Source organism: Garra rufa, chromosome 5 (genome assembly GCF_049309525.1).
Source record: "Garra rufa chromosome 5, GarRuf1.0, whole genome shotgun sequence".
In the NCBI taxonomy this organism is placed as follows: domain Eukaryota; kingdom Metazoa; phylum Chordata; class Actinopteri; order Cypriniformes; family Cyprinidae; genus Garra; species Garra rufa.
This window is the reverse complement of record NC_133365.1, coordinates 6,468,930-6,493,299: the sequence shown is the minus strand read 5'-3', so window position 1 is coordinate 6,493,299 and position 24,370 is coordinate 6,468,930. Positions and strand designations below refer to the sequence as shown.

The 24,370-nt window shown below is 34.6% G+C and overlaps 1 protein-coding gene across 2 annotated transcripts in view; it reads right to left on the bottom strand.

The window, feature by feature from the left end:
* Positions 1-23,613, bottom strand: part of tut7 (terminal uridylyl transferase 7) — a 29,365-nt gene extending 5,752 nt beyond the window's left edge. The window contains exons 1-23 of one of the 2 annotated variants that reach the window (XM_073839634.1): positions 23,476-23,613; positions 22,517-22,839; positions 22,311-22,429; positions 20,467-20,574; positions 20,196-20,373; positions 20,023-20,111; positions 18,064-18,115; positions 17,760-17,829; positions 16,628-16,754; positions 16,376-16,495; positions 14,611-14,739; positions 12,770-12,947; positions 12,365-12,696; positions 11,193-11,453; positions 10,789-10,939; positions 7,596-7,682; positions 7,365-7,465; positions 6,562-6,619; positions 6,128-6,231; positions 3,876-3,965; positions 3,609-3,722; positions 1,790-1,867; positions 702-879 (exon numbers count right to left, since the gene is read on the bottom strand). In XM_073839634.1, the coding sequence (XP_073695735.1) occupies positions 702-879; positions 1,790-1,867; positions 3,609-3,722; positions 3,876-3,965; positions 6,128-6,231; positions 6,562-6,619; positions 7,365-7,465; positions 7,596-7,682; positions 10,789-10,939; positions 11,193-11,453; positions 12,365-12,696; positions 12,770-12,947; positions 14,611-14,739; positions 16,376-16,495; positions 16,628-16,754; positions 17,760-17,829; positions 18,064-18,115; positions 20,023-20,111; positions 20,196-20,373; positions 20,467-20,574; positions 22,311-22,429; positions 22,517-22,832 (3,040 nt within the window). In that variant the 5' untranslated portion in view covers positions 22,833-22,839; positions 23,476-23,613. Of the gene's footprint in view, positions 1-701; positions 880-1,789; positions 1,868-3,608; positions 3,723-3,875; positions 3,966-6,127; positions 6,232-6,561; positions 6,620-7,364; positions 7,466-7,595; positions 7,683-10,788; positions 10,940-11,192; positions 11,454-12,364; positions 12,697-12,769; positions 12,948-14,610; positions 14,740-16,375; positions 16,496-16,627; positions 16,755-17,759; positions 17,830-18,063; positions 18,116-20,022; positions 20,112-20,195; positions 20,374-20,466; positions 20,575-22,310; positions 22,430-22,516; positions 22,840-23,367 lie in introns of both variants that reach the window. The other variant, XM_073839633.1, reaches the window with a different exon arrangement.
* Positions 23,614-24,370: the final 757 nt, after the last annotated feature.

Genomic DNA, 24,370 nt, shown 5'->3' with positions numbered 1-24,370 from the left:
GCAGTCTTGCCAGTTTATTTCTTAGTGTGTGTGAGCGTGGGTGTCAGTTTTGCACTCTTGATATTTTACAGTGTCACTCTCCTTGATTGCTGAACACTTTTTTCAGCACAGTGGCTGATTTGTAGCTTGTTCCACCAAAAGATTCTCTGAATTATTTCCCATTCATTTCCTATGTCTGTCATGTTTGACTGCGAAGGAGCCAAGTGTGACTGTTATTTTTTTTTTGACCCTTTAACACATCCGAATCATGTCAGTTATTTTTTTGTGTGTCAGTTATTTCATTCCGATGAAGCCACGATTTTTTACAATTTCAAAACATAAAATTGTTCGGTTAAAAATGACCAAAGAGGCCCAGAGGGTTAATATTGGGGGCATCCATTTAAGTTAAGTTAAGTTATTTTTAAAACGTAACAAAATAGTTACTTTCCCTGTTAATTAGTTACTTTTATGATGATGCAATTCACTTGCTAACTCAGTTACTATTTGTGAGAATTAACTATAAACTATAATTTTTTTAATTTTAAGTACATGCCTAACTTAAGTACATGCTAATTTGTGCCATTTAGGTAGTAGTATGTACTTTTACAGTACTAATATGAACCTTTTCATGGTAAATAAGGTACAAAAATAAAACTGTAACATGTTTCCACTGCATATTCATAGGTTCTTTGTCTGATTTCCACTTGAAAGATTGCTTTTACCCTCAATGGCAAGATGTTTGGAGGTCCACTGCTTCTTGAAGGTGGTGAGAGGCTCTTTTCTGCGAATGCAGACGACAGTCTCCTTGAAGTCAAATGTCTCGGTGTAAAACTGCAGCAGGCCAAGCCACAGCTGCCCCACAGACTCCTTGTTCTTCTTGTACTCCGGCCAATATTTATGCTGAGGAATCAACAACAAAACCAGAAAAAAAACAACAACTGTAAAACTAGTATTTTGTAGGAATAAGTTTAAGCGGAAATGTTTCTTGAGCAACATATGTGACCCTGGACCACAAAACCAGTCATAAGGTTACATTTTACAAAACTGAGATGTATACATCATATGAAAGCTCAATAAATAAACTTTCTATTGATGTTTGGTTTGTTAGGATAGGACAATATTTGACCGAGATACATCTATTTGAAAATCTGGAATCTAAGGGTGCAAATAAATCAAAATACTGAGAAAATCACCTTTAAAGTTTTCCACATTAAGTTCTTAACAATGCATATTACTAATCAAAAATTACATTTTGATAGGTTTACAGTAGGAATTTTACAAAAAATCTTCATGGAACATGATCTTTACTTAATTTCCTAGTGATTTTTGACATAAAAGAAAAATCAATAATTTTGACCCATACTATGTATTTTTGGCTATTGCTACAAATATACCCCAGCGACTTAAGACTGGTTTTGTGGTCCAGGGTCACATATTAGAATGATTTCTGAAGGATCATGTGAGACTGAAGACTAGAGTAATGATGCTTAAAATTCAGATTTGATCACAGCAATAAACTACATTTTAAAATGTATTACAATAGAAAAGTTATGTTTTGTTGTTTAGACTCAACTAGTACGTAATCTACGTATGTAAAGTATGTAAAAGCTGTAATAGAGTAAGCAAAGTTAGTAAGTGTTTACACTTGTCTGTTAAAATATGTAAAGTTATGCTGTTGTTTTGGTACAAAAGCATAATTTAGGATAGTAAAACTGATATAGGAAACAAACTCCAGTCCAGATTCACATGACTTCAATTGTAAAAAATAAATGTTTGTTTACAATTGGCTATGCTATTAAAAATAACTCACCAAATTCTTCAGATCATTGAAGAAATGTACATCCCAGCCATCTACGAGGACTACTGGTTTCTTCTCCTCAACATACATCTACAAAAACATACACACAATTCATTCAGACACAGTCATACCATAATACTGTTCAGGATGTACTGAAGAGTATACATAAAACGACATAAATAGTCACAATGTTCCCATTTTAAGCTGTATTCACTCTTTATCATTAACTACTTTAGTTAACATGAACAACATTTCTACAGCATTTATTAATCTTAGTTAATATTAATTCCAACATTTACTAATGCATTATTAAAATCCAATGTTGTGTTGGTCAACATTAGTTAATGGATTGTGTACGAATATAAACGACTGGATTTTTATTAACTAACATTAACAAAGATTAATAAATAGTGCAATAAATGTACTGTTCATGGTTTATGTTAGTCAATACCTTAACTAATGTTAACAAATGACACCTTATTCTAAAGTGTTACCCACTTAAAGCATTTATGTATAATGCATTTTAAAAACAGTTTTAATGCATTAATTATGACTTTTAACACACCTCAATGCATCGTAGGACCTTAGTTATAATCACAATTGTAATACATCATAATACTTATATGTTCATTTAGGAAGTATAGTATAATGCATTAAAACACATGAAAAACAAACCCTTCTAATATTATAATGCATTTTAACTTCAGTTACATTTATTTACGAAAATTTTATGCATTAAAAGGTACTAGGGCCGGGACTCGATTAAAAAATTTAATCTAATTAATTAGAGGCTTTGTAATTAATTAATCGAAATTAATCGCATTTTAATCGCATATAAATATTTGACCTGAGAACAGTGAGAATTAAGATTTTTACATGGATTTTTAGTATACCATTGAATAATGACTGAATACATAAGCTTAAGCAACAAAATATTGTTTATTTTTGTTCAACCAAGTCCAACAGACCAATGCAATATTGCCATTAAGTGTAGCAAGAGGCACGTTCTTTAACGAGTCTTTCATGCCGAGAACTCTGCTCTTGTGTTTGCTTAATTATGCATTTAAACGTTAATGACCAAACCTATCATTATAAATGTTGCTGCACATGGAATATAACGCGGATAACATTTAAAAAATATTTTTTATCAGGTTACACACTGATTATTTATCACGTAAACCCCTTTCTCTACCTGTCCGTTGGTCGCGTATATCCTCCATGTTTGTAGTTTAACACTTTTTATGCGTGTTTGTAGTTCTAATCGAATCCTCGTTCACGGCGCAGTGTGTTGCGGGCAATATTAGCAGTTAAGAGTGTGCATTGATCGTTAAGTAGTAGACCATCCGGAAATCTTTGAAATAATTTTTTAAACATACTACGATTTGGGACATACAATACTATTTAGGACGGACGCAGCTTGTCTAAACGCTAGTTGGTGCTCCAGTATAATCGGTCCGCGGAATCTCATCCAGTAAGAAACGTTCCGCGGTGCAAAACTAAGTGCAATTAAAATGCGTTAAAAAATTTTAACGCGTTATTTTTGTGTAATTAATTAATCTAAATTAACGCGTTAAAGTCCCGGCCCTAAAAGGTACATTATAAATAAATTTATAATGCATTTTCTAAATGTAATATATTTTATGGATTAATCTAAATTACAAGAAAGGGATAAAATGTAGTAATTACTTTTTGGTGTTCACATGTGCTGGTATATTAACAGCTAATGAAATTACTGCATTAAATATATATTTATGTAGGTGTTGCAACTGCATTTAAATCATTTATTAGAAATAACTATCATTGCAAAAGTTACTATGATCAAGAAAGACACCTCTTGGAGAACTGGGATGACAGGTGGGCTTCTTTGTTGAAGGAAGTACAGCACCATTAGAGTGTAAGCATATGACGACAGACTCCCACGAGACGCATCTCCAATATCACACACCTGAAAACACAAACATCAACAATGTGTGAAATCTTTGACGTGTGTCATTTAACCCAATGTGGAAAAGTTCCTCCAAAAGCAACTTTCTTTCTCATTCTAGCTTCAAACGCAGCCACTAAAGTCTGTGATATTTAACCAATGTGTCAAACTCACTTTAGCGAACACCTTCATGACGTAGCAGAGGATCTTCACCCGAGCGTCAATCGCTGCATATGATGCCAGCAACTCTGTGTTGTGCAAAGCCTGAGGAAATAAAACAGAAAAACTCAGTTGTACTTTATTTTACAGTATGTACACTTACAGTGGGCTTACATAAGGTAGTGAGTACCTTAGTAACTATATGGACATTTTATTAGTTTAAAGTGAAGTTTAGGGTTAGTACCTTGTAATGACAGTAAGCACCCAAACAAAGCACTGCAATATGTAATACGTTTCTCATTTACATTTATGAAAATAAAAGTTAATAAAAAAATGCAAAACCTTTGCTGTAGATAAAGTTTGTGAACTGACATTTACAACAGAAACACCAGGAGAGTAGTACTAACTATGCAAGTCTCTGCAATTTAATCACAAATAATTGCACCTAACAATAAAATTTGTGATCATAAATATATTTAGAGCTGCAAAACAATCAGTCACGATTATTCAATTGAAAATAAATGTTTGTTTACATACTATATATTTGTGTACTGTGTATATTTATTATGTATATATAAACAAACACACACACACACACACACGTATATATTTAAAAAAATAATATTTGTATGTAAACACTTGTATATCATTTATATTATATATAAACAGTGCTGGGCAAAGTTACTTTTAAAAGTAATGCGTTACAATATTGAGTTACTCCTTAAAAAAGTAACTAATTACGTTACTTAGTTACTTTTTATGGAAAGTAATGTGTTACATTACTTTTGTGTTACTTTTAAAATGTTACTTTTTAAATCTGGGCAGGACTTGCTTGTTTTTTTAATATAAAATGTTCTATTTTTGTCAAATGTAAAAGCCTCAGGTTTAGAGAAAAGTAAATTCACGTCTGTACAGTAGACCACAGAAGAAAAAAAGCCAACTCTTCAGCAATAAAAAAGGAAAACAAATGTTAAATTATTGTGAGTAATTTTTGCTCATTAGTATAGACGAATTCGATCATGACATCGGTTAATAAAATGGGATTAAATACATAAAGGATATTTGTATTATTTACCATATTTATTTAGTATTTGGTAACTGGCGTTGCTTATTTGAAAAAGTAGCTCAGATATTTTCGTCAATTAAAAAGTAATGCGTTACTTTACTAGTTGCTTGGAAAAAGTAACATCACGTAACTTGCGTTACTTGTAATGCGTTACCCCCAACACTGTGTATAAATATAAATATTTTACATATAAATCTAATATTATCCTTAATATATACACATGTGTGTTTTATATATAAACATATTATATATGTGTGTGCTGTGTATATTATGTAAACAAACTTTTATTTTGAATTGATTAATCGCAACTAATCGCTTTGCAGCTCTTAATAAATTAACAATAAGTCTCCAAATTAACTTTAAACAAATATTCAAAACATGTCTTGTTTTAATGACATTTTAACTAAGCAATATGGATGAAAGCCACAATCACTGATGCCTCTATTAAATAGATTTTTCTTTCTAGTTAGAAGTAACAATCTGAAGTTGACTTTAAAGTGATCCTGATCTACATTGATGAACACAGACACTCAATTTTGACTTAGTGCAATACCTCACAGTCAAGCTAAATATCCGGAGCAGATTGAAAGTAACATAAAAAACAAAATCAAAATATACTTGAAGGACAAAAGCCATGCAAACACTTTAAATATAATTACAATGCATACATATAATATGGTCTAAATGACTCTTAGAACAGGAAAGTCTCTCGTAACTGTACTGAATTAATAGGCATGAAGTTAACAAATGTGCTGGGTGTGGAAAACTTATCTCTTGAGAGCTGAAGTGGGCAGTAACTAGCATTAATACAAAGGAATTTATTTATCATACAAGCACACTTCAAGAGCTATGAATGAATTAAGAAATAACTTATTTACGTTTCAAAAATCAAGCTTTAGTCACTATAATGGCTTTTTAATGAGATGTCCGACCAAATAAAAATTTGTAATAAAAAAAAAGAAGAGATTTCGTGAACGAAGGGGCATAAGGAAAGCCAAACAAACATAGTGCTCGTCTTAAGCCGAAATATTAGCGATAAGGAAGGAATGTCCAGGATAACTTTTTTTTTATAACTTTTGCGCAATCCATATTAGAAATATGTAAAGAGGACTATCTTATTATGAAATATTAGTGCTATAACTTCAATACTTAATGGCCTGAACTTCCATTTAATCATGTTGTGTCAGGTTTATTCTCTCACCAGTGTATTGTACAAGCTTATATCTCCCTCTAGTCCAGTTTTGGTGTGGTAAAACTTCACAATTGGGACTTTTGCAGTAGTAATAGGTAGGATGTTTCTCAGGCCTAAAATGAATGGATAAATAGACATGGCAGAGGTAGAGAGAGATGGGGTGTAAAACAAAACTACTGATTTATTTCAACAACACACATTAAAAATAAATGGAGGTTGCCTGAAGCGTTCAGATGGGCTCTTTGTCATTTCATTAACCATTTAGAACATTAGATGTAAGGAGAGGAAAATATAGAAACAACGTAGTCTTTTCCTTCCTATAAATGTCAAAAGTCCAAAAAAATGCACATGAATATTGAATGAAATGAGCACCTGTGTACTTCAGTTATGTATACAACAGGCAATTTCAGATTTACACCCAAACACTGAAACTGAGAACTTACTGTGGTGTTTCCGCAGCGCTTTAGCCAAACTGTCGATAACAGCCATGGAGTCCAAACCCTGTCAGAGCAACCAGAGGCAGAAAGTCAATCAATGCTAAATACAGGTGTAAACAGGGTCTACAAAGTGCATACATGTAGCTATTGAACATTTGTTGCATATTTACTTAACTGCTCACCAAAGCTGCCTTTATTTGATCAAAAATGCAGTAAAAACTGTAACATTGTGAAATATTATTACATTTTAAAATAACCATTATCTCTTTGAATACATTGTAAAATGTAATTTATTCCTGTGATCAAACTCCAGTTTTCAGTGTCACATGATCCTTAAGAAATAATTTTAATATGCTGATCTGCTGCTCAAAAAAACATTTAGTTTATTATTATCAATGTTAAAAACAGTTGTGATGCTTTATATTTTTGTGGTGACTAATATATAAAACGATTGAGGATCATTTATACATTTTATGAAATATTAGTAATAAAATTTAATTTCCACTTGTGCTTACTTTTCTTAAAAAACAAAAAGCAAAAATGTGGATTATAGTGAGACACTTATGATGCAAATGAATGGGGACGATTCTTAAATATTAAAACACTCATTTCAATAGTTTAGCTACAAAATAAAACAAAAATGTAGTCTGAAAAAAAGTATTTGTGTGAAGTTACATTTTACAGTAAGACTTTGCTGCCATTTGTCAGCTCATACAGAGCAGTTTCTACAGTTTTCAGAAGCTGTAATGAACACATTCTGTCTGTGTGTCATGAAGACCTTGTATAATTGTAGAAATAAGTCAGTGTACCTCTGCTGTGTCCTGGCCTTCTAGAGTCATGCAGATGTCCAAGTCACTCTGTTTAAAGCCAAACCCATTTTTGGAAGAGCCAAACAAAACCAACTTGGCTCCTGTTAAAAAAATGCACATTTTAAAAAAAAATATTCTATACACATTTACGGCGGTGACAGGCTTTGAGTAAAGTATAACCAAATTATTTTTCCATGCTTTTAAACAGTTACACAGGTGTGCGTTCATTACCTGGCACTTGACATCTCAGGAAACTCTCGAAATCTTGTAAAATGTGTTCTCTGACTTTCACCTCTACATCATCTGGTGCAAAATCACCTAAAAGAAACAATATTTAATCAATCACTGAAACGATACGCAAAAAAAAAAAAAAAAAAAAAAAGTACATGCTAAATTTAAACATTTGTTAATAACAGTAATAAAAATATAAAAGATCCATACGCTGACTAATGTCAATTTTTATATTTATTTAATATATATATATATATATATATATATATATATATATATATATATATATATTTTTTTTTTAATTACCTCAAAACTTGCATGGTTTGCTCTGAGATTTAGTCTCAGCCAACAGTGCAAATAGGTGCGTTAAAGAAACCAGACTTGCAGTTTTAAACATTTATTTGAGCAGAATATCTCAATAGGGATTGTTAAACTCCTTCTTACAAGTGTCATCAGTGTTTAGTGTTTCATAACGCAAAGAAAGTGAGTGTGCATGGTTGCCAGGCTGAAAAGATTAAGTAAACCACTTAAGAACATGTAGAAAATGTATCGATTTATGAAAAAAGCTCTGATTGGAGCATTTAAACCCCTGAAATCTGGCAGTCGCAACCATGAAAGCTTGTGGAGGCTTGTTATCAATGCAAAATAATGCAAGTGCCAAATTAAAATGTGACCCTGGACCACAAAAAGCAGACTCAAGTAGCACAGCTATATTTGTAGCAATAGTAAAAATTTATTGTACGTGGTCAAAATGATCATTTATGCCAAAAATCATTAGGATATAAAAGAACATGTTCCATAAAGATGTTTTGTAAAAATCCCTACCGTAAATATATCAGAACTTAATTTTTGATTAGTTATATGCATTGCTAAGCACTTAATTTGGACAACTTTAAAGGCGATTTTCTCAACAGTTGAATTTTTTTTGCACCCTCAGATTACAGATTTTCAAATAGTAGCATCTCGGCAACAAACCATACATCAATGGAACAAATTTACCCGTATGAGTGGTTTTGTGGTCCAGGGTCACATTTCAGGATCAATAACCAGAGGTTGCCTACTGGAGGTTTTAGTTTCAAATAGAGCATCACAAAAAAAAAAAAAAAAAATATATATATATATATATATATATATATATATATATATATAAATAAAAGTACCATAAAATACCCATTTATTTTCATTTTTATGTAATAATAAAGCAAAATATAAAGCTGCTTTCTCATCTGAAACAATGACCTCAGGTTTAGTTTACAAAAATAACAACTGCACAGTAAAGTGCATGCGATTGTCATGCGCATCTTGTCAGTAAAGCCGGTTCTGTATTCAGTAGTAAATCTCCATCACGTGCGTGCTTTCAGATGGAGCAGCATTTACTACACAGAGCCGTAGTTCACTGACAAGCTACGCAAACCCGCATTCATAATTGCAGACAATATGAGCGATATAATCAACATTAAATAAAATTGTTCTGTTTTTGTGTCATGGAATGTAGTTTTAAGAGGGTTTCAGGCGAGAATGTACTTGTTTATAGCTCATATTTGCAGTTTGTTAATAAAGATAACGTCTATTTTAAAAATTTTGTCAACGTTTTTCGGACATGTGAGCTCTGGATGATCAGCAGTCGTTCTGCACTCAGCAACCCGCACGAGAGCGCCTCACCTCGGACAGATCTTCTGGAATTTACCACTGGCTCTGATGTCTCTGTAGTGCTTACATATGAGCTATAATTCGTTTTGGGTAAATCTAACAGGCAGTCTCTAATATTAGTCCAGAACAAATTGTTTTGGCAAAATCTCATCATGTTTATGTAAATTCAATGCTGTATATCAGAGCGCTGCCTGTGTAATTTTGACTGAATTGCTAAGCAACTTTTTATGATGGCTGTTGTTGTTGTTTATTAAATATTTTTATTAATTAAATAATATTTTACATAAATAATAGTTGCACTTAAGATTGTGTTTTATATAAATAATAGTAGTATTTAATAATAGTGTTTAATACTGAGAAACGGTGCATATTTGTGATGGTGATTTTATTTACACTGTTCCACCATGAGATGGCGACATGAGATTTTTTTTTTTTTTACGAGCCAGCAGTAAAGACTTTTACTTTGAAAAAAATGAACAGTCATAAGCGGAAGTAACTTTTAGTTTCAACATCAGCTTAATGCAGCTAACAAATGCACTGAGCAGCGCTGTCATCACCCTTAACAAATGAAAGGATATTAACGTTACGACAAAGATGGCGCTTTCCTCAGCGGACATTCAACTAATCGTGAATATGGGATTGATCTGAAGAATGAATGCTGGATCAGATGCAGATAAACACAATCGCTCAGTCCATCTCTCTCTCATAATACTAAAAAGTCACTAAAGTGACGTTTTGGAGTTAGTAACGGAAGCTTGTGCTCAGCTCTTAAACTGTTAACTTTAGATTTGAATCAGTAGCGGAATGAAGTAGTTCGCAAAAAAGAGGGCTTTTAAAGACACTCCATTGTTATATGTGACCCTGGACCACAAAACCAGTCTTAAGTCGCTGGGGTATATTTGTAGCAATAGCCAAAAATACATAGTATGGGTCAAAATTATTGATTTTTCTTTTATGCCAAAAATCATTAGGAAATTAAGTAAAGATCATGTTCCATGAAGATTTTTTGTGAAATTCCTTCTATAAATATATAAAAATGTAATTGTTGATTAGTAATATGCATTGTTAAGAACTTAATTTGAACAACTTTAAAGGTGATTTTCTCAGTATTTTGATTTTTTTGCACCCTCAGATTCCAGATTTTCAAATAGATGTATCTCGACCAAATATTGTCCGATCCTAACAAACCATATATCAATGGAAAGCTTATTTATTGAGCTTTCATATGATGTATACATCTCAGTTTTGTAAAATTTAACCTTATGACTGGTTTTGTGGTCCAAGGTCACATATGCATTTAGACACTTGTGCCGTCAAACTGTTGTATAAATGCAATATCACACTCATAGACAGATATGGCTGTATATTGGCATGCTATGATTACCTACGGCCGAAACACAGCAGTGCCGACATACAGCCATATCTCACTTCTACGAGTGTAATATTGCTCATTGATCATTCAGCCCTGATAACAACCATGAAAAAGCAATGTCTTGAAAATAATGTTTTTCTGTTTTGCAAAATATACTGACAATGTACTTACAGTAGCACTGCTCACAGACATCATTGAGGATTTTGAGGAAGTCCAGAGTCATGGTTGGAAGGGGATCCAGCTTCACTCGTTTGAAGTCTTCGGGACAGTCCTGTTTCGAATGCCCATCGCTTTTACAAAGACTGCATATCAGAACAGGGGCCTAACAGAGAAAATGAAGGTTAGTTTGTCACTATGACCCACACGCTGGTGCTGGAAGTTAATATGTGCCAAATTTCCAACAGAAATATCTCAGGTTTAATACACTTTCTCAACAATTGCTTGACGAGAGCAGCTAAATATCTGGCAACAATGACAAACCTTTACTTTTCACTAATTACAAAACAGGATGGATTTACACAGATATGCAAACTGTTGCTTAATATACATGCATTTAATAAAAAATGCATTTTTACCTTGCCATCGCTGAAAAAACGCTTGCTGAAGACGTACTGAAAGACTTCAGGACCTGTCGCAGCTCCTACATGAGATTCAGATTTAGTAAACTCTGCTTTGGGTTTGTCTGGGACGGACGCCGTCTCTGGATCGCCCACATCAGAGCCCACATCATCACTCATCTCCCGCTCGAACGGGAAGATCTCATCGCCGGAGTGATCACAGCCAGATCCATCCAGCTCTATGTCATCTTCTTCGTCTTCTTCTTCTTCGTCTTCACCCTATAGACAATATTTGTTATTTTTCGGAGGGTCACTAATGGAAAAATAATTTTTACACATTTTTTACAAAACCAAACCAAAAGCTTACACTGCAGAAGTGTTGATGATTATATCTTTGTCTTGTTTGAACTGGAAACCATTACATTTACTTAAAACAAGACAAATTTACACAAGCCCCTCAGATGCATTAAAACTCAAGAGCATCATACAATTATTAAACAAATATTTGATGTCTAAACTGTTCTGAGCCTTTCCAAGGTCCAAAAACAGCATAAAATGCAGTAAAAATGGGTAATTAAAAAAAAAAAAAATAAATCACCAATAATACATTTTATTTCAGTTACTCAGTACTTTCAGTTATTTTTAATTGTTTCAGTTAAAACGTACAGAAAATAAAATAACTTTAATTTGTTTTTAGTTTTTAGTAGTTTCAAGTAAAAAATTGTATTTAGTATTTATGTTTTGCTTTATTTTTAATTAACAAAAAAGATTTTAATGTTATTAGATAAAACCTCCAAAAACTCCAACAAAATTTTTTTTTTTGAGTTTTAATTAGTTTAGTTTTTAGTAGTTTTAATATATATGTTTTTGTGTTTCTGTGGTCTTTGTGGTCTTTTTCCCCAGTCTAGTAATTTTTGAAAGTTGTTTGTCTAGTATTTGTAATTTTACTTTATTTCATCTTTATTTCAATGAACAAGATTTTTTTTTAATTGTTTCAGTTAGAACTTCCAAAAAAAGTAATATTTATGCTTTTGTCTTATTATTAGTGTTTTTTTTTTTTTTAAGTTTAAAGTTTTTCATCTGGGACTTAAATTTCATTTTATTTGAATCGACAATTATGATTTTTTAATGGTTTAAGACCTACAGACAACCAAAAAATAACGTTCAATGCATTTACGCCCAATGCACACCTCAGTCTCCACGTCAGAGTCGGCTTCCTCCTCCTCGTCCATCTCCAGCTCAATGATGCAGTCCGAGTCCTCCAGCTCTTCTGCACTCCGTGGACTGGATCTCACATGAGACCTCTTCAAATCCTCAGTTGGCACTTTTGGGCTTCTCTTCACTGCATTAACATGATTCACAGCAGATCTGTCAGACTGACTGTTTGAACTGACTTTCCCTGCTGTGCTTTTTGAAGGAGAAGCAAAGTACTTGTAAGTTGTTTTGAGGCAATGCAACAAATAGTCAAACATCATCTGACTGTTCAACGTCCGAGCCACGTTCCTCTGGACGGCGAATGGATCTGAGAAGAAAGCAAAGATGAGTGTTGATGGGTTTCATATCTAGACATTTATTAAAAATAAAAAAATAATTACCTTCGATTGCAATCCTCTTCTTGGGCCAGTCTTTTAGATCCCGCCACAGCTCACCATTTGTGCGCATGCTAATGATTTTATCAGGTATTTGAAATTCCAGTGAATAATACCGTAATAACTCGACCCAAAGCTTCCCCAGCAGCTCAGGAGGACTGCGGTCTTTGGAAACCAGTGGAGACTATTTAAGAAAACAGAAATCACAACTCTTAATTAATATAGCTGCAAGCAGCAATTATGGGACCAAGCACTAGGCATGGGAAGCATTAAGAATATTAGCAAAAAATAAAGCCATTTTAAGGTGATTTTAGTCAAAATAGGTGAAAAAACATAATAAACAACCACTAGCAATACAATATAATCGGTTATCACTTTTGACCACAAGGTGGTACCGTCTCAAAACGTTTTGAATGCTTTCAGGTCATGGTCTTGATGGTATATACAAAATTTTTGTAATGGTACACCAATGCATTTGTAAAATATAACATTTTCAATCATAATACTCTATTGAAATCAATGGCAATTTCATGTTTTGCTCACCAAGAGGCCCAATTTTTTGTTTTTGTAGAGTGTGCCCATACATATGCGTGTCAAATTTGATGAAAATATCTCATTTTGTTTTGGAGTTATAGACATTATGTATGAGAAGAGAAAAAAATGACAGATGACTGACTTTGTTCGCATTTTTTGCCACTTACTATCAAAATTTTGGCAATTGGACATTGGATGGCGTATAGCCGGCATGCTATGTTTCCAAATTTCCTACGCTTTTAGTTTTTCCTACGTAGGTTTAGTTTTGTGTCGATCGGAGTAACGGTTTCTGAGATATTGGCATTAGAATTGTTTTTTTAAGCACTAAAATGCAACATTGCACAAACCATAAGGCAAAACCTGGCATGTTTGGCATCGCTGGACTTGGCAAGGATTCAGGAGTCTAAAAAGGTGACCACACTTAAAGTTATGAGCATGTGACCATTTGAATTTACCACTAGGTGGTGCTGGCTCGAAACTTTCCAGGCTCCTTCAGGGCATCGTGCTGATGACCCATAACAAGTTTTGTAATGATACGTCAATGCATTCATAAAATATAGCATTTTACCACAAAATTCTAAATGGCAGAGTTTTTTGTGATTTTTGGCAAACCATTGAGAAGTTATAAGCAAAAAGAGCCATTTTTCATATCTCCTGATCACTACGCAGCACTGTGCTGAAACACTGCAGGTAGCCTCAGGTCATGCTTGTTATAACACAAACAACGTTTGGTCTCAATACGCCAAACCGTTGTGGAGATATAGCCTCACGCCAATTTTTGCATGCTTTTCGTAGAATTTGTTATTCAAGAATGACTAATGACTAGTTTGACAAATCAACTTAAATTCCATAACTTTTTGCCAGCATGGTCTTAAGATGATCTGAGCCAATTTTGGTGAAAGTCAGATAAACCGCCTAGGACGAGTTCGAAAAAGTAGGTTTAACAGACAATTAAAAATAGAAAAAAAACCAAACCTTACGATTTTCGAATTTTGAATTTTCATTCAACTCAGCATGATCCAAGGATTCAGAGAAAAAAAGAATTTTGAATGTGTGCCTTATGATTCAAAAGTTAGTAGAATGAAAAAATATTTTGGACAAGTGGTGGCGCTAGAGAGTTTGAGTTAGAGACTCCAAACTTGCTATGGTTAATGTTGCAACTATCCTCTATTGGTGTGCCAAATTACACAAGTTTCCCACAAGCGGTTCTATGGGCTGCCATAGACTCAATGCCACCTTCGGAGCTTGGCCCCTAATTTTGTTTAATCAAATACTGTCAGGGTGAGATCAGGAATAAGTGAGAAGACACTCACCTTTCCCTTCTTGACGGCTTTGTCTTTATCTTGAGATGGATCGTTTGAGGTTTGATCATATACCCAAAGCACATGTCCTTTTTCAACCCCAAATAAGGAGAAACTCTTCAGTTTAGTCAAGGGCAAACCCTAAAACAGAACACAACATTAGTCTCTGCATCTTATTGAGCTGCTTCAAAAAATAAATATAAATTAAACTACCTCACAACAAGAAATTTTCTATTAAATCTATAAGTCATGTTTAAAAGGAGATTTCATCCAGAAGTGAAAATTTGCTATTAATTAACTTAATCTAGGGCCAGTTGTTCAAAAAGTTTAATCTGGATCAGAATGATCTGGATTTGTAAATTCCATGTTTTGCTATCCAGGATCAGGTAAGCCATCTTACTTTGTTCCGGTTTTTCAAAGCCAAATTGGATTGGACCACTCTGGTGATGGAACAAAAGCCAATGCATTGCATTCACACAAATAACTACTTCTGACTAGTGTTTGATATTGACAGCTGTTTGGAGAATTGGGGATATATTACATGTTAAAATGTTGTACTTGGACCAGTTTTAACGTTTTATTAAACTTTTGTTCCTGAAATTCACCAGTCTACTAGGATCAGAATAATCTTTTTTTATTATTATTTCAAAAGTATCCCAATCATACTTAAATGTTCTGAACAACACAAACAGAGGAGAATGGATTTTGTGATCTAATCCAAATTGAAATTTTTTGTTTTTGTTTTAACAACCCATTTTCAAGATCGTTTCGCTTCATAAGACCTCAATATGTTGTCAGGAGCAACAGGTATGAATTTTGTGTTGCCTGTATATGCTTTTTTGACTCTCAAAGTGATGGTAGCTGCTGACTTGCATTTAAGGACTCCCCAAAGACCACAGCTTCAGCTAAAAATCTTTTTTACTTTTCAACTGAAGAAAAATCACCTACTTGCATGGCCTGAGGATGAGTAAATTAACAGCAAGTTTTCAGTTTTGGGTGAAGCCTCCCTAAGTTTTGCCTCGCATTAGTGAACTTTTCATGAAAGTAAAAGCCATATTGTCAGGGGTACGCATACATTTTTTTTAAACTGGTTCTCATAAGAGTACCTAGAGATTTGGTTTGGTTCTCACACTACACATAGTGTGACCCATTAAATATAACTAGTAATTAATAATAGTGATGATAATATCATTGGGCTTATAAAAAAAATAAAGTGTGGTAATACTATTATGTTTTAAAATAAAAAGGGAGTATTAAATAAAAATACTATTATTTTATAGTAAACCTAAAAATAAAAATGATAATATTTACTTTTTCATGTGAATTTTATATACGTACGTATACGTGCTCCCACTGGGTTTAACGCTAGGTTCTCCAATTAAAGAGCATGATAAATAGAATGATGTGTCACGTTTTTGCATTGTGCTTTGAAAGCAGCCTAGAATTATGCTTTGAGTTTGAATAAAAATCTTACGCAGTATTGCAGTTTGTCGATCGAAAATGGTAGTTGCGCATTAACAACTGCAAACATTATTTTTAGCTTGAATTACAAATTTAATTTTCACATAGTTATTTATTCTTTGAATAGCTGTGTAGAAAGTGTGTTAATTATTCAATTTGCGTCTAGGTCCTGATCATCCTTGTGTTTATTTTGCAATAATAACCGGCTCACTGCACGTTTTCTCAGGTTACCTTTTCATAAGCTTCCAGCTGCAATAATCAGGCATTGGTCCTATAAACTTTTTATCAATTGATGCATTAATGTTGAATCACACACCACAGACTCGAGGTATGATGGTAAGACGGGTTCTTTGCGTCGCTGCAGGAAGCTGATGACCATGAGAGCAAAGCAGTAGGACGGAAGTCCACCTTCTTCCATCTGGTCCACACAACAGATCTAATTCACAAACACACAAAAAAAAAATCATATGACGAATGTTAAAAAATAAAGAAACCCTAAAGAGTCACCTATTTTTTTAACCTACATACTATCTAGTGAAATCAATGGCAGTGAATGCATCAGTCTCACCTTAGCCCAGTATCTGAAGCATACGACCAGCGGGATGAGTTGTGGTTCCAGATCGGCCAGCTCAGCCAAATATGCTGTTGTCAAGCATGCACTTTCATTGCCAGCACTGACTTTGCAGATGAGACCACTTTGGAGATAAAAAAATAAGTACATAAATAAATCATATTTATATATATATATATATATATATATATATATATATATATATATATATATATATATACACATTTTTGGGATCAGTAAGAAGTTTAAATACATTTCTTATGCTCACCAAAGATGCATTAATTTAATCATGTGAATATTAGTTAAAATGTAATTAATTTCTGTGATCAAAGCTGAATTTCCAGCATCATTACTCTAGTCTTCAGGCTCACATGATTCTTCAGAAATCATTCTAATATGTTGATTTGCTGTTCAAGAAACATTTCTGATTATTATCACTGTTGAAAACAGTTGTGTTGCTTCATATTTTATGAGAACTGAGAAACATTAAGAATTATTTTATGAGTATGAAGCTGAAAAGAACAGCATTGATTTTTGAAATATAAATTGTTTGTAACATTATAAATGTCTTTACTGTCACTTTTGATCAATTTATTGGTATTGGTTTCTTGAAAAATATAAAATACTTCACCAAACCCCAACATTTAAATGGCAAAGCATAACTTCATATATGTGACCCCGGGCCACAAAACCAGTCATAAGGGTTAATTTTATGAAATTGGGATTTATACATCATCTGAAAGCTGAATACATAAGCTTTCCATTGAAGTATGGTTTGGGACAATATTTGGTCGAAATACAAATATTTGAGGGTGTTAAATAAAATAAAATAAAAATCGAATTATTGAGAAAATTGCCTTTAAAGGTGTCCAAATGAAGTTCTTAGCAATGCATATTACTAAATCAGAAATGAATTTACAAAATATCTTCATGGAACATGACTTTTACTTAATATCCTAATGATTGTTGGCATAAAACAAAACAAAAGAAATCTATCATTTTGACCTATGTAGAGTATTTTTGGCTATTGCTACAAATACACCTGTGTGACTTAAGACTGGTTTTGTGGTCCAGGGTCACATATAAAATTTGTAAAAAAAAATAAATAATAATAAACAAGGAAACAGACCTGGATTTCTCTTTGCACACAACTACTGGCATTCTCCTATGAAAGTCTCCCTCCACATTGACAAAAAGATCTGCAAAAATAAAAAGTCAGAAAATGACATTTTTATTCTGTATTTATAATGCTAAATATTATAAATGTATAATATTACAATCATACAGCTTAACAGCTTTAGCAAAAAACAAGTATCAGTGTCTGTGTGAGTGTTTTTCACCACAGCTAATTTAAACACTGTTCATTACTATTCTATGCTTTTTTCACTTTACTATTATCCATTGCTTTCACTGCTTTACAACTGTCAACTTACCACTTTTAGAGAGATGCTCTTGAGCCACAAGCAGAACATCAGGATGCTGGAACTGATAAGAGATATACCTTTTAATTTTGCAAATTAATTTTTGTAAAACATGTGACCAAACATTCTCAAAAACTCTACACTGTTTGGTGTTTATGAAAGCAAACCAATTAAAGACACTAAAATGCATTGGCCATAGTTTGTGTGTTTGCTATCAAAGTGTAAACACAGAAAATTGAGATTCTGACCATTAGCCATGTAGACTTACTAACTGATATATTACTTTGTGATGCCTGTAAGGACTTAAAAGAGTAAAGTAAGTAAAGTTAACTTTATGCTAGGTGCACAAAACATAGTTTAACAACTACAAATGTACAGTCGTGGCCAAAAGTTGAGAATTACATAAATATTGGAAATTGGAAAAGTTGCTGCTTAAGTTTTTATAATAGCAATTTGCATATACTCCAGAATGTTATGAAGAGTGATCAGATGAATTGCATAGTCCTTCTTTGACATGAAAATTAACTTAATCCCGAAAAAAACTTTCCACTGCATTTCATTGCTGTCATTAAAGGACCTGCTGAGATCATTTCAGTAATCGTCTTGTTGACTCAGGTGAGAATGTTGATGAGCACAAGGCTGGAGATCATTATGTCAGGCTGATTGGGTTAGAATGACAGACTTGACATGTTAAAAGGAGGGTGATGCTTGAAATCATTGTTCTTCCATTGTTAACCATGGTGACCTGCAAAGAAATGCGTGCAGCCATCACTGCGTTGCATAAAAATGGCTTCACAGGCAAGGATATTGTGGCTACTAAGATTGCACCTAAATCAACAATTTATAGGATCATCAAGAACTTCAAGGAAAGAGGTTCAATTCTTGTTAAGAAGGCTTCAGGGCGTCCAAGAAAAGAGGTCTCCTAAAGAGGATTCAGCTGCGGGATCGGAGTGCCACCAGTGCAGAGCTTGCTCAGGAATGGCAGCAGGCAGGTGTGAGCGCATCTGAACACACAGTGAGGCCAAGACTTTTGGAAGATGGCCTGGTGTCAAGAAGGGCAGCAAAGAAGCCACTTCTCTCCAAAAAAACCATCAGGGACAGATTGATCTTCTGCAAAAAGTATGGCGAATGGACTGCTGAGGACTGGGGCAAAGTCATATTCTCCGATGAAGCCTCTTTCCGATTGTTTGGAGCATCTGGAAAAAGGCTTGTCCGCAGAAGAAAAGGTGAGCGCTACCATCAGTCCTGTGTCATGCCAACAGTAAAGCATCCTGAGACCATTCAATTGTGGGGTTGCTTCTCATCCAAGGGAGTGGGCTCACTCACAATTTTGCCCAAAACACAGCCATGAATTAAGAATGGTACCAAAACACCCTCCAACAGCAACTTCTTCCAACAATCCAACAACAGTTTGGTGAAGAACAATGCATTTTCCAGCACGATGGAGCACCGTGCCATAGGCAAAAGTGATAACTAAGTGGCTCGGGGACCAAAACGTTGACATTTTGGGTCCATGGTCTGGAAACTCCCCAGATCTTAATCCCATTGAGAACTTGTGGTCAATCCTCAAACAAAACCCCACTAATTCTGACAAACTCCAAGAAGTGATTATGAAAGAATGGGTTGCTATCAGAAGTTGATTGAGAGCATGCCCAGTCGAATTGCAGAAGTCCTGAACAAGAAGGGCCAACACTGCAAATACTGACTCTTTGCATAAATGTCATGTAATTGTCGATAAAAGCCTTTGAAACGTATGAAGTGCTTGTAATTATATTTCAGTACATCACAGAAACAACTGAAACAAAGATCTAAAAGCAGTTTAGCAGCAAACTTTGTGAAAACTAATATTTGTGTCATTCTCAAAACTTTTGGCCACGACTGTAGTTTAAAAGAAAAACAATGATCAAATAAAAAACAAGGTGTATTAAAAGTTAAGCTGTAATAATATTTCTGATAAGCACCCATACTCACATGGGATGGAAACTTCACATCAACGTTTACATCAGAGTCTTTGAAGCCAAACTTGGTGCAGGAAGATCCGTATAACCTGAACTGGCAATCTGCAGCAAAAACGCAAAGACAAATGCATTAACAAAAACATTGAATAAAGCTTTGAACTGAATCCTTTATTCAGTGTTACACACCTGGAAGGACAGGCTTGAGAACGTTCTCAACTAGAGCGAGAATATCTTGCCGTTGCTTCAAATCCTGATCGTTTAAACCAAACTCAGCGACCACACTTTCCAGAGCCGAGCTGATGGAATGACACTGGGTTTTCTCTGGAGGAGGGATGTTCAACAGCAGCGTCATCTTTTGCAGCTCCTGTAAAGAGCAGACACATTTCAACCATAAATGCTGAGCAGAGCAGTTTGAGCCTGCTAACATTTTGATGATTGTTTTGTCATGATTCCTCACCTTGGCTTTCTTCCTGTGGACTCTTTCTCTGATGTGATTGAGCGCTGGTGACATGTCGTCACAGTACACCTTACATTTATCACATCTGAACTTCAGACTGACGCTTGACTAATAAAAACAGATCATGTGAATAAATATGATCAATGTACACGACTGTTTATAAGTTTGAGGTCAGTAAATTAACCATTTTATTAACACTTTCTACTCATCAAAGAATCCTGAAAACATTTATCATGGTTTTCACAAAACTATTAACAGCACAACTGTTTTCAGAAACCAGATACGTTTCTTGAGCATTAAATCAGCATATTAGAATGATTTCTGAAGGATCATGTCACACTGAAGACTGCAGTAATTATGTTGAAAATGCAGCTTTGATCACAGGAATAAATTACAGTTTACAATATATCCACAAAGAAACTTTTGAATTATGAACTTTTTTCCATAATATACTGTTTTACTCTATTTTTGATCAAATAAAAGCTGCCATTGTGAGCAGAATAGACTTGTCATAAAATCATTCTTATTTAGCTGCTTGTATTGGTTGATATGCTACAGCATTAAAATCACAGAATTAGTAACTTTAAATATGTGCCATTGTACTGTGTAAAGATTACAGCACATTAATGTGACATTCCTTTAGCACCACAATGGAAATGTTTTGAGAGTATCTCTTTTTCAAATTACGACTTTTCTTAGAATACTATTTTAATTGCTTAAAGGAATAGTTCACCCCACAAAGAAATAAATCCATCACTTCATGAGTACACATTTCAGCAACAATTTTAGTAGTATATCTTCTTCTCAAGGGACAATACTATAGAAAAGGAACTTGGATATATTTTAGAGTAGTCAATGTGCAGCTTGTATAGCAGTATAGATTTACTGTCCTTTGAAAATAACTCAACATGCAGTCATTATTGTCAAAATAGCTGGCAACAAAAGTGAGTACACCTGAAGTGAACTTCGAGAGCAGACCGTTCGTGCTCTCAGCTTTCGTGCCATTCTTTCGCATTAAATCTTTATCCGTCTGTGGTAAGTTTTATATATTAAAATATTTGTGATTTCAATAAGAAAAGGAAGTTATACCTATGCGGTGTTTAAATGTGTTGCCCCTTGAGAAGATATACTAAAAATGTTGCTGAAATGTGAGGGGTGCACCCACTTTTCTGAGATAATGTAGAGGAGTTTGTTTCTTCATCAGATTTGGAGAAATGTATCATTCCATCACTAGCTCACCAATGGATCCTCTGCAGTGAATGGGTGCCGTCAGAATGAGAGTCCAAACAGCTGATAAAAACACCACAATAACCCACACTATTTCAGTCCAACAGTTAAGGTCTTGAGAAGTGAAAAGCTGTGTGTAAGAAACAAATCCATCATTAAGACATTTTAGCTTCAAACCATTGCTTCGGGCTAAAATACCATAATCAATAATAAAAGTGTCCATAATCCATAATAACGCTTCCTGCAGTGCTATTGTCCTCTCACATCACATATTTGTTTAGAAGTGTTTTTGCTTGTAAATTGTATATGTTGCTTGATCTTCACTGGAGGTAATATTATAAATGCTTTTCTCTTCACAGGATGTCGATTGATGGACTGGGGTGTTTTGTATTACTTGTGGATTATCGTGATGCTTTTATCAGCTGTTTGGACTCTCATTCTGACGGCACCCATTCACTGCAGAGGATCTGTTGATGAGCAAGTGATGCAATGCTATATTTCTCCAAATTTGATGAAGACATCTACATCTCGGATGGCCTGAGGGTGAGTGAATGTCCCCCACATTTTCATTTCCCTGTGCACTACTCTTTTAACCGGTCCGTCTATATCTTACAAACCTCTTTAGGCTCACAATCACCGCCTTCTGCTTCCAAGCACAGCTGTAAAACGTCCCGTCTAGTGAGGCAGCGTTCAATCGAGACAATCTTGCTCTTCTCCCTCCAGTTCTGCATGCTTTCTGATAGACGGAAAAGATGTAGACAGATATTAGCTACGTTTTTAATCTCACGGTTTCATTAGCCGACAGGTCATTTACACGCTTTACCGCGTTTCTGTCCATCTCGCTGTCGTTCTCTCCAGTTCTTCCGGTCAGCAGGTGAACCCCTCTGCATTCGGTCTTTATGAGAAGGACTCTGTCCGAACGCTCGTCCCTCAGGGGAGCTGCACGACAGCGAGGCTTTGGTTTTTCTGTCCCCGCCACCTTCATAGGTTCGACCGTGACCCCGTTTGGTTTTAGGACTGTAACTGCGCTCATGGTTCACATGGTCTCGTCCCAACGGGCTCCTCCAGCTGTCAGCTTCATCTGCTTCCTTCTGTCTCCTGTAGCGTGGAGAAAACTTCCTGTTTCCCTTATCAGCCATTGTGGATCTGGATTAATGGGTGGGAACCAAGATCAATAAGAAAAAATGGAAATCTCAGTGTAATTCAGTGAGAAATCACTCTCATTGCAGTCATTTTGATTATAAGGATTCACAATACCAATAAAATCACATACTTGTTTTCATACTAATTTAAAAAACAGTGCCTGTTTTGCTCTGTAGCATGTCAAACTTTATGACAAAATATGCATTTCATAGCAATCTGATCCTGCAATGTTCAGTAACATGACTTGAATCCTATATTAGCTCTAAAGAATGACTGAAATACCAGATATTTTTGACTGTGGCAGTGTGAGCTATTTATATTAATCAAATAAAGCAAAACACGCGTATTTACGCGCATTTTGTAAAAGTATCAAATACTAAAGCAAAACACGATCAGAGTTGCTGTGTAACTGCTGCTTTCCCCCTGAGGACAAAGAGCAGCTCTTGAAATCTGCCGGAAGGAGTGTCACGGAGTCAAACGAACACAAACAACAACACAGCAGCCTGTTTAATGTGGTCGTGCCGAACTCACCCGATCTAATATTACTCTTGCTTTATAAATGTGAGCGCGACATTCCGTGAGAATTTCCTGATGAGTGTATCATGCAGGTGCCTGAACATTAACAAGTCTGATACTGACCCAAACCCACTTCCGCCGGCTACACTTCTGTCAAATCATCCGACGTTCGTCTGTCTGAAATAATCACGAGCATAAAAACTAACCATTTAGCATTTAATTAAGCGTAAATAAAGTGCGAGTTTAATACTTAACTTTTTTATGTGACAATCTTGACATTTGATATTTAAATTGCTATTTTTACCTCATATGCTGTGTAGCAGTGTAGCTGTTTGCATCTTGCACTTCCGGGTCCTACGTAACGTCAAAATAAAAGCTTCTTCTCGTGATTTAAAGCCGCAGTGCTTATTTCCCGTTTAAATCCCTTTATATTAAACCTTGGGTCATTTATCGCCAAAATTGATTTAAGATCTGTGGGTACACTGACAGGATTGTATTTCGGTAAAACATGCAGCATACTTACAGATCCATGGTTGCCAGATTTGCGTAGCTAAATTAAGCCAATGACCAATTAAACTAAATAAAATACCAAAATTCAAATGCGTCACTCCCAAACCTAAAATGCGTTTTTAATTATGTTATTAATGTATTTTGGTTAATATTTTAATAACGTAAAAAAAAAAAAAACATTGACTGGCTGAACCAGAGAAAAGGAACCGAATCAAGATACTGTATTTGTCAGTATTTATACCAAAGAGTACAGAGTAATATAACTTCTTTGTTTATACCAAAGATTTTAGATATAGGAAGACTGTTTATGAATAGGAGAAAGTATATAGCGAAAAGAACCAATCGTTGATTAAAAAAGTCATCGCGTCACTACAGCTGCCGTTAGAAACGTCGGTTCCTATAGAAACAGGCAGCATTAGCAAACCTGCGCTTGTGACTGCGCATGCGCACTGTCTTGTCCAGCATCAAAAACAAGCTTTTCTAACGCTACAATGGAGCATAAGGAACA